This window comes from Bos grunniens, chromosome 1 (genome assembly GCF_055505025.1).
Source record: "Bos grunniens cultivar Pamir isolate PY7600 chromosome 1, Bosgru_T2T1.0, whole genome shotgun sequence".
In the NCBI taxonomy this organism is placed as follows: domain Eukaryota; kingdom Metazoa; phylum Chordata; class Mammalia; order Artiodactyla; family Bovidae; genus Bos; species Bos grunniens.
The window spans coordinates 154,959,971-154,970,922 of NC_141165.1; the positions used below are offsets into that span (position 1 = coordinate 154,959,971).

Here is a 10,952-nt window from a genome sequence, read left to right on the forward strand (position 1 = left end):
TTGTGTGGTGCAGGGCACTCTACTTCATGCACTGTTGTGACCTAAACGGGAGGGAAATCCAAAAGGGAGGGGATATATTCAGGTGTGGCAGATTCATTTTGCTGTACAGTAGAAACTGACACAACATTGTAGAGCAACTATACTGTGATAAAAATTAACAACAATAAAAAAGAAGCAAAAGGTCAGAGGGAGCCTACGGGGAGAATGTTAATGGAAGAAAACGGAACAAAACAGCCCTGAAATCAGCAAGCACAGCCAATGGACCACGAGAGCTGAAATCAGTCCCTGCAATGATAGGTCCTTCAACAGCATCCTTCTTCTTACACGAAAGGGGACCACGGGGGAGAAGCTCATTTTCTCGAAGTTAGCGTCAACATCAGTGCTGTCCAGTAGACCTCCCTGTGACGATGCAGTGTTCTCTGTGCTGTCCAACAGATGGCCATGACAGCCACGACTAAGCACTTGAGGCAATGCTAGTGCAACCAAGCAACTGAATTCTAGCTTCATCTTAGTTTAGCAAATTAAATTGTAACAGGCACAGGTGCTGGCGGCTACCATAGTGGATAGTGGAGGTTTAGATACCAAAAGGTACTCAGCCTATGCTACTCTCCCGTGGGATGATGACAAGCTGCAGTAGTATCCCCTGGTGCTGGGGAAGAAAACACTCACAGCCACCAAGCCATGCTCTTTCATTTAGGGAAGAGAAAGGTTCAGTTCTACCCTGAACAGATACGAGTGTGTGGGTGAGTTGCTGTTTTGTTATTTTGGCTGGCTTTTTTTTTTTTTTTTTCTGATAAAAGGCAGATTTCTGTGTTTTTGTTTAACCAAGAATCGAGTCACTGATAAAGTGAATACGTGTCCCTTTGGGGTAGGAAAGAAGCTCCTTAGTCCCTAAAGCCCTTTTTAATCAGAAAGAGAAGAGAGAAAGAGGCTGGAAGTAAATATTCTAATGCTACTGGTCCTTGAGCCCAGAAATTTGGTTCTCAAAGCCTTGAAGAAAATCACATATTTATAAAACACCTGTTTCAACGATTCTCATAGCAGCTTTATTTGCAATGGCCAAAAACATGGAAGCAATGGAAATGTCCATCTACAGAGAACTGGATAAACAAAACATGGTATATACATACAATGGACTGTTACCCAGCCTTAAAAAGAAAGGAAATCCTGACACTAAAGCTGGGATGAACAGCGAAGACATTATACTACTGAAACAAGTGTCATTAGAAAATAAACACGGTGTGATCCCCTGTAGGAGGTACTTAGAGTAGCCGGATTCATAGAGGAATAATGGTTGCCAGGAGTTGCAGGGAGGATGGGGGACTGCTTAGTAAATACAGAATTCCAGCTTTTAAAGACGAAGAGTTCTGCGGATTTGGGTGCACAGCAATGTGCCTGCATGCAACTGTACGGTTACATATGGTTAAGACGCTAGATTAGATGTTATGTGTATTTGACCACAATTTAAAACAAACCATTGTGTATCCTGAATATTCATTAGAAGGACTGATGATGAAGCTGAAGCTCCAGTACTTTGGCCACCTGATGCAAAGACCCGACTCATTAGAAAAGCTCCTGATTCTGGGAAAGATGGAAGGTCGGAGGAGAAGGGGACGACAGAGGATGAGATGGTGGGATGGCATCATTGACTCAACGGACATGAGTTTGAGCAAGCTCCGGGAGATGGATGGACAGGGAAGCCTGGCGTGCTGCAGTCCATGGGGTCGCAAAGAGTCGGACACGACTGAGCGAGTGAACAACAAACAATATGCATACGTATACAAAAAAAAGCAGAGACAGAGAGCACAGGAGCTTTAGCCCCACCATCCCAACACCAGTCCTCCAAGAGCCCCACTCCACCCGAAAACGCGCGTCCCTGCCTCCCTCCATCCCGCGGTTGGGGCGGGGGTAGGCGGCTAGCGGGTGGAGTGTCCTGTGATTTTCCGTCTTGTGCTCACAATAATCTCCTTAAGCCGCGCCAGCGGTACCTCGGCGCCCGCCCCGGGTGAGCGGGCGGCCAATGAGCACGCGCCGGAGCCGCACCTCGCACCCGCATTGGCTGCGCCCTGCAGCCCGCGACCCCGCAGGTTCCCAAGCCGGGTTTAAAGCGGTCGCGCGCGGGCTCCTGCCTCGCCATCCGCTCCCCGCGCGCAGGTCTGCGGGGCGGGGCGGCCTGCCGACAGGCCCACCCCGGGGCGTTCCTGAAGGGCGCCTCGGCCGCCCCCACCGTTCCCCCAGATGTATTATGCGGTTTCCCAGGCGCGCGTGAACGCGGCCCCCGCGAGCATGCTGCGGCCGCCGAGGCCGGGAGACGTGCCGATCGGGGCCTCCCTCTACGAGCTGGTGGGCTACCGGCAGCCGCCCTCCTCGTCCTCTTCTTCCTCCCCGACGGGGGCCGCGCTCCTCCCCAAGGCTGCGCGCGAGAAGCCGGAGGCGCCCGCCGACACGCCGGGCACGGGACCCGGGACTGGGGCGCACGCGGGCAGCGGGCCCCGGGCCGATGCCAAAGAGGAGCAGCAACAGCAGCTGCGGCGCAAGATCAACAGCAGAGAGAGGAAGCGGATGCACGACCTGAACCTGGCCATGGACGCGCTGCGCGAGGTCATCCTGCCCTACTCGGCGGCGCACTGCCAGGGCGCTCCAGGCCGCAAGCTCTCCAAGATCGCCACGCTGCTGCTAGCCCGCAACTACATCCTGCTGCTGGGCAGCTCGCTGCAGGAGCTGCGCCGCGCGCTCGGCGAGGGCGCGGGGCCCGCCGCGCCGCGCCTGCTGCTGGCCGGCCTGCCGCTGCTCGCCGCCGCGCCCGGCTCGGTGCTGCTGGCGCCCGGCGCCGTGGGGCCGCCCGATGCGCTGCGCCCGGCCAAGTACCTGTCGCTGGCGCTCGAGGAGCCGCCGTGCGGCCAGTTCGCGCTCCCCGGCGGCGGTCCGGGCGGCGGCGCGGGCGGCCCTGGCCTCTGCACCTGCGCCGTCTGCAAGTTCCCGCACCTGGTCCCGGCCGGCCTTGGCCTGGCCGCTGTGCCGGCGCAGTTCTCCAAGTGAGGGCCGGCTCGGGCGCCACCTCGGCCCGGCCTCCGGCCGCCCAAGCCGAGCAGAGCCAGGAGGGCACTGCGGACCTCCTCGCCCAGAGACAGGGACTGCTGGGCGTCCCCTTCCCCGCCCCCATCCCGGGGAAATTAAAGTGACCCGAGCGGATGTTCGACAGAGCGTCGGGGCTCCTTAGGGTTCTGGGTGGCTTCCAGCTGCTTTGCGCTCACGTGCGCGCTCTCACCTTCACCCCGCGCCCATGTCTCACGGTTCCTGCAGTCGTGCGTTTTGCAAGAGCGATGCGGACTTTAGGGCGCCGGGCTAGCCCGGGTGCGGCGGTGGGCCTACACCTGCCGAGCCAGGGAACCAAGGGGCTGCTCTCGGAGGGCGGGGGTCTGGGGGTAGACTTGGAGGTGTTTCCTTCTCTTCAGCCAGAGGTCACAGGCGCCCTTGTTCACCAGCAGCCAGTCCCGATTAGAGGAGGCTGGCTGACCCTTGGGAAGCCGAGAAAGACCACGCTGTCAGTGCAGACGGCCTCGCGCATAACAGACGGACAGACAGACCCTCGGCGGCCAGGCGGTTGGCATCGCGGTACCGCGGGAGGGGCGGTGACAATTCCCAGGTCGATGAGTGTGCTGGATCGGAAAGCCCGCTTTCATACCCCGTCTATGAGAGCGCAGTTTTTTGAGAATTGCAGAACCGGATGTTTTGTCGCGATGATGCGCTCTTAAATCTGAAATCTTCTGAGAAGGGCGGTTTGGACCTCGAGATTCCTCCTTTTGTCTCCCCTTCCCGCAGGGGTAGCGTAGGCAACATTTGAGCTTGCTTAAAAACAACCACCTTTTCCCCGCAGACGGGCTTCCGGGCGTACTCAAAGAAAATAGGTAACAATGCGTTTCGCGGTTTCTGGCTTGGCAGAAGGCAAGATCTCTAATTAACGTTCTGCCTCGTTAAACAGGGAGGGGGACCAGGGACCCCGCTGCAGTGGCCACGGCGGGGTGGCGTCTTCTGCGTGGTCCCTTCGCGTTCGGGGGTCTTGGACCAGCGCGTGGGGCAGGTCTTCTGGCCGCTTCGCGATGGAAAAACTACATTGGTTTGTTATAGACGTTAGCAAATTACTTCATCCAAGATGACTTCACGATCTTTCAGCAGCTTGCTTTGGATTTTAAGGTTTCGGGGTTGTGGATAGCAGCCGAATTTAACTGGCATTTCATTTTTTTTTTTTTTCTCTCTAACTTTGTTTCCCTGCGCTGTGAAGAATCAACAAAATAAACATGTAAGGGCCTTACATTTTTTCGTCTGATTTGTTAATAAAAAAGTCTTGATACCCTGATGGATTGAGAACCTCAGGATGAAGGGTAATAATTAAATGATTCTGATCAAAAGGTTTAAACCTGACTTCCTGGTTTGTAAAAACTAATCCAATGAAGTCAACTGTTGGTCAAGTTGAGAGGCATCTGAAGGGGCAGGCAGGTGAAGGGGTGGATGAGGAGAGAGGGAGGGATCCCAGGAATCAGTTCTTAGCCAAACTTGGTGGGGGTGGGTCTTTTCACACTACAACTTTGGCCTCTGAAAAATGGGTTATGAAATATATTTATGATAAACTTACTTTACATCTCATCATCTTTCTCAGAAATCTACCATTTCTGTCTTAGTGGACAGAAACTCAAAGCTGTGAGCGTTCCCCCCATCATTTAAATCAGGTTGGAGCTGTCTCCTAGGAAACTGTGACCTTGGAAATCATTTTGTTCTAACAGGTGAAGAAAGCTCTTCTGTCTGAAGATGTGATAAAGAAATTGGAATGTGAACTTGCTCACATGTAGTATTTAAATATTCATAGTTACTAATGAAATCCAGCCACATTTAAAGGTAGGGGGACTGTGGGGATGAAGTAGTGTCCCCTTTAACCTGCGGGAAATTAAAGAAAGGCCAGAGAAGGCAATTTACTCAATTTTATCCACACTGGCTAGTCTGAATCATGTATACATTTAGGAAAAATAAGCATTTGCTTTGGGAACACAGATGGGATTGGTGGGAGGGAGTGCCAGCAGGATGGAATTTTTTTGTCTACCATCCTTGGTAAGTGTCTGTTTACTCAGGGAGGATGGGCAGGAGAGGATGTGAGGGAAAGTAACTCTATGGTTCCAACCCATTTTGGGGAAGAATATCTCATTCTTCCTGACTCTGCCATCAGAAAAGTCACAGGCTTCTATTATAACTAAATTTGAATTGTAACCTTCTGTGTATTTAATGGCTGTCTTTGCTTACTTTGCATCTTGACGATGGACAGAAAGAAAATGAACAACTAATCAAAACCAGATCAGGTCCGCTCCCTAAAAAAACATTTCTAGGATATTAGAAATAAACAGTTCCTCCCATCGTCCCAACTATATCACCTAGATGCCATCCTTACTTTGAAACCATCTCTAAGAGAAGCAGAGAGCCACAGGGCAGAAAGGGGTGTGTGGTCTCCCTCCTGTCTCTTCTTATTAATTGAAGCTTTATAGGGAAAGATAAGAAAGATAACACTACATGTGATTTTTTTATTTATCAAAAAATCAAACCCTATCATGGTTTCCAGAACCAAAGATTATGAGTGAATTTCACAAGGATAAGTAGGGCTGTTTTGAGTATCATCAAATTATTTATCTACCTGCATGTGGCATCTTAGTGTGCCAAGGAAGATTAACAGACTCACTTTTAAAAGTTTATTTATTTTTTAATTGAAGGATAATTGCTTTACAGAATTTTGTTGGTTTCTGCCAAACATCAACATGAATCAGCCACAGGTATACATAGGTCAATCCTAAAGGCAGTCAGTCCTGAATATTCTTTGGAAGGGCAAATGCTGAAGCTGAAGCTTCTGGCCACCTGGCCACCTGATACGAAGAACTGACTCCTTAGAAAAGACCCTGATGCTGGGAAAGATTGAAGGCAGGAGGCGAAAGGGAAGACAGAGGATGAGATGGTTGGGCATGAGTTTGAGCAAGCTCCAGGAGTTAGTGATGGGTAGGGAGGCCTGGTGTGCTGCAGTCCATGGGGTCACAAAGGGTTGGACATGACTGAGTGACTGAACTGAACTAATACATATGTCCCCTCCCTCTTGAACCTCACTCCCATTTCCCTCCCCTTTCACCCCTCTAGGTTGATACAGAGCCCCTGTTTGAGTTCCCTGAGTCATACAGCAAATCCCCATTGGCTATCTATTTTACATAAGATAAGTAAATTTCCATGTTACTCTCTCCATACATCTCACCTGCTTCTTCCTCCCCGCCCACTCCCCCACCCTCATGTCCACAAGCCTGTTCTCCATGTCAGTGTCTCCATTGAGCAGACTCACATTTTAAAGGAATTTGCATCCTGAAAAACAGCAGCAGCAGGCACTCAGGCGTCCTGAGGAATAAAAGTTAACTATATACAGTGCCCCAAATGCAAAGTTAGACATATGTCTATGGGAGGGCAGTGTATTCTGTAGGCACCATATTTAAGAATGGACATGTATGTTGTAGAGCAAGGAGTTGCTTTTTGAAATCTGCAGGCAGGCTTTTAGCAGAAGGAACAAGTTGAAGCTGGTCTTGGAAGGGCTTGGGAAAGCAAAGAGCGTGTAAGACAGGCTCCTTGAGAAAGATTCACCAGGATTCAGAAGCATGATAGAGAGGAACATGTGGCTTGATGCCCCCAAAAAGGTCACTGCATCCAGTCAACCACCAACTTGTGATCCCAGCGATGAGAGTGAACAGGACCCAAGGGGAAAAGACACAAGGCCCTGAGAAATTATGCTGTTCTATGTGCAGGAGCCCAGCTGAGCAATCAGTAAACAGAGGACATATTCAGTGCGCTGTGGGGTTTCCCCAACCTGTAGTGATGGTCTATTTATAGGTGTTCTCCTTGCAGGGAGACTGGTTATACCAGGCATGAAAATACAACCTTGTAAAATATATAACTTAGAAGGCAAGCGTTCCCATCAAGAAAGAGGCTCCACCCCAAGCATGCAAAGTATTTCACTTTACCAAAGTTCAGATTATCAACAACGGTGCTTCCATGATATGGGTCTAATTAAGAGTCACCCATCTAGTCTTCAGAGAAGGCAATGGCACCCCACTCCAGTACTCTTGCCTGGAAAATCCCATGGATGGAGGAGCCTGTTGGGCTGCGGTCCATGGGGTCGCTAAGAGTCGGACACAACTGAGCGACTTCACTTTCACTTTTCACTTTCATGCACTGGGGAAGGAACTGGCAACCCACTCCATTGTTCTTGCCTGGAGAATCCCAGGGACAGGGAAGCCTGGTGGGCTGCTGTCTATGGGGTTGCACAGAGTCGGACACGACTGAAGCAACTTAGCAGTTTAGCAGCATCTAGTCTTTGCTGACTTCCCAGGAGTGCAGGTGAGGCCAGGTCCAAGCTGGCAGTCAGTAAAGATTCTGCCTACTAGCTGGACCTCGTAAGCCATAAAGGAAGCCAGCCAGAAGGAGGCTGCCACACAAGGATACATTATGATCTTGCCAAGAACAAGGTGCTGATTAGAAAGAGCTTTTTCTCACCATGTCACATAACACATCTATTGGGAAAATGCCTTTCTTCCAGGAGGATTTTTTTTCCCCTCTAGCTTCCTACCCCTCCCTTCTTCTGCACACTCACAAATATCAATAAGAAGATTAGCACCTTCCCTGATGTAGGCTCAATAAGCCACAGATTGGAAAATGTCATGTTTTTCTAAAACACAGATTGGCTTTTATCAAGCAGATTTTAGTTTCAGAAAAAAAAAAAAAGATTTTAGTTTCAGGGAAACATTGTTTCCAAGCAAAGTCCAGCTTCTCCTACCAAATGCAGGATGTGAACACAAGAGTTAGCAAGTTAATTCTCAAGACCTAAACTGACCTCTTTGTCTATGAAAAGTGAAAGAAAGTAAAGTGAAGTCGCTCAGTCATGTCCGACTCTTTGCGACCCATGGACTGTAGTCTATCAGGCTCCTCCATCCACCGGATTTTCCAGGCAATAGTGCTGGGGCGGGTTGCCATTTCCTTCTCCAGGGGATCTTCTTGACCCAGGGTTCGAACCTGGATCTCCCTCATTGTAGACAGACGCTTTACCACCTGAGCCACCAGGGAAGTCCTTTATCTATGGGGATATTGCAAATGACCTCTTCAGGCAGTTTCCATTTTGTCCTTTTTTAAACTAAGCCCAGCATAAAAGCTGAAATGCCTGATCTGAAGTCAAGCCAAGTTCTTTCTGCTGGCCCCGCAGTTAGAAAACTTTCCCTTAGGCCTCCAGCTGAGGGTGACAGGCCAGAGCTCAGACTCTAAGATCGGGACAACCAAGACCTTAAACATTACAGGCTGCCTGAGGCCCGGGAGCAAGGCGACGCCTGGATTGAAAGCTCCTGGGCACTTGGCTTTCCTCGATGGCCACAGAGGACAGCGGGCCATTGAGCTGGGACAAAGGCCACAGGTACCAGATCATCGCTGAGTCCCGCAGAGTGCCAATGGGCAAGAGAAACTCGGGGTTATCTGTCCACCCTTCTTCCTACTGAATAAACTCACGAGACATGCCCAAGGCCACACAGGTGGTCAGAGGTGGGGATGCCAGGATCCAGTACCTGCTTTGCAGAGACAAAAACTCCTTCCTCAGTTTGTCCCAGTGGGCCTGAAGTTCCCTGGAAACAGGAGTCCTGGTGGGGAGTGAGCCCATCCTTCTTGCCCCTCCCCCTGAAAACCTCTGGCCCACCAGCATCTCTGCTCAGCGCCCTGGTCTGCCCCAGCAGACTGCATCCAGAAGGGACAGATGCAGGGCCAGTGCCCTGCCAGGTGACCCGGGGGCACTTTTAGCCACCTGAACTTTCTCCAGCAGTCTCGCCCGGGAGCCCCGAGGGAGTCCAGGGTGCAAAGCAAACCCTTTGGGAGATGCTCTGATGGTTACAGGTTTGTCATCAGGGCTTCAGAAAGCACTGTTCAGAAGAGGAGGGAATAGACTGCGAACAGACAAGGGTGGCAGGGCGGAGGGGAAAGTGGGTCTTAGGGGCTTCCACCTCCGTGTTTCCATGGTAACACGTGATGTTCTGATAATGATGGACCATGATTTTCTCAACAGCGTGGGCATCCTTTTGGTGGAGTGTTTTTCCTGAGCATGGACATTTCTCCAGAAGGCTGTTCTGTAGTAAGTGCCGGCTGCCAGCAAAGCCCGGGGTGGAGGACAGGAACGCGGACCGGGGTACCTGCACGTGGAGCTCCAGCCAGGGGCAGGTGACAGGGCTGGGAGAACAAGGTTCCCCACAGGCCCCAGTAGTGGGATCCAGAAGGGGTATTGGGTCCCCAGAAGCTTCAATGTAATGCGGGTAACTCCTTAGAGAATGCCGGAGTCATCCAACCAGGAGACTCAAGAAGAACGAGATCAGATGAGAACCCATCTGTGGGGAAAGTGAGAGAGAGAAAAGCCGCCTCACCCGGGGGGCAGGCCGGCGGGAAAGCGCAGTAGCTCCTCGTGGGAATGGCAGAGCGGGGATGAAAGCCACCGTGGCATTGACAAGAGCTCTGTGTGTGTGTGTGTCACTCGGTCGTGTCTGACTCTTTGCGACCCCATGGACCCCGCCAGGCTCCCCTGTTCATGAGGATTCTCCAGGCAAGAATACTGGAGGGGGTTGCCATGCCCTTCTCCAGGGGATCTTCCTGACCCAGGGATCGAACTCCGGTCTCCCACATTGAAAGGCAAATTCTTTACCTCTGAGCCAGCAGGAAGCTGAAAGAGCTATGTGGGGTTTATGTGGGTGCCAAGCTGTGTTCTAAGCGTTTTATCTAAGTGACTTCATTTTGTACATGCTATATACTATTACCCCATTTTACAGCTGAGAAAACAGAAGCATGAAAAGATAGGAACTAAAGAGGCTGAAGCCCATTCAGGAAAGTCATAGAAGCAGACACTGAAAGATAGGAGGCTTTGCCTGGGGGAGGGAGAGCCCTCCTGATTTCCTTCCTGGTCTTCAGCTCTCAAGCTCGAATTCTCACCCACCTCCCTCCCTCTGGGCACAGGTCTGGCTGTGGTTGATATTCTGCTAATGCGTCTAATCCATGCGATGTTGAGATTCCCAGCACACAGTGAAAAGATGCTCCATCTAACTCCTCCTCTTTCTTGAGTTAGAAATGCCCTGAGATTAGTGTGGTTGTTTTGGGTATCTCACTTGTAGCTTTATTTTTTAGTAGTAATGTTTTAATTGTAATCAAATCCACAGTTAAGACAAAGTCATCTTCTCTGTTAGAAGTTTTATATTTACATTCTATAATGTTCATATTTTTCAAAGGATTTTTTTTAACGGGAGGATAACTGCTTTACAATGTTGTGTTGGTTTCTGCTGTACAACAACGTGAATCAGCCTTAAGTGTACGTTTGTCTCCCTCTTGAACCTCCCTCCTGTCCCCACCCCATGCCACCCCTCTAGCTTGTCACGGGGCACCGGGTTGAGCTCCCCATACGGCAACTTCCCACTAGTGAGGTTTTTGAGATTACAGCTGGGGCAGAAGGCAGACCTGACACAGCCCGCCCGCACCTCCAAGACCTTAGTGGCCCTGGTCCTTGCCAGGGCTAGTATCGTCCAGGCAAAAATCAAAAGCAGGGCAAAAGCTTTGAAGGTAGTGATCACTAATTCAGATCTTCAAATCCAGAATTGAGCCGATGTATTAACAGAATCCATACAGAAAACTTTTCAAGATGACATGATAACGTCTTCTCTACCTCCCTTGCCATTCAAAGGGAATATTTGGTTGTTGCTATTGCCATCATTTGGTTTCGTTTGCTTGCTTGTCAGTTTTGTTACATCACTGCCTGTGCAGTCCTGGCTCTTCATAGTTTTTTTTTTTTTTTTAACTTTATCAGATACAGTTATGGTCAGGAGGCAAAACCAACAATTTTCACATCACCAGTGGAGGGGAAAAAGATA

At 50.5% G+C, this 10,952-nt stretch overlaps 1 protein-coding gene across 1 annotated transcript; it reads left to right on the top strand.

Annotated features, from left to right (window-relative positions):
* The first annotated feature begins 2,110 nt into the window (after window positions 1–2,110).
* Window positions 2,111–4,312, top strand: OLIG1 (oligodendrocyte transcription factor 1). The gene has a single exon (XM_086322392.1). The coding sequence runs from the start codon at window positions 2,239–2,241 to the stop codon at window positions 3,037–3,039; it is 801 nt and encodes a 266-aa protein (XP_086178518.1). The 5' UTR covers window positions 2,111–2,238; the 3' UTR covers window positions 3,040–4,312.
* Window positions 4,313–10,952: the final 6,640 nt, after the last annotated feature.

What these genes read in the sequence shown, in the direction of transcription:
- OLIG1 (XM_086322392.1), top strand. Translation starts at nt 2,239, where the DNA reads ATGTATTATGCGGTTTCCCAGGCGCGCGTGAACGCGGCCCCCGCGAGC.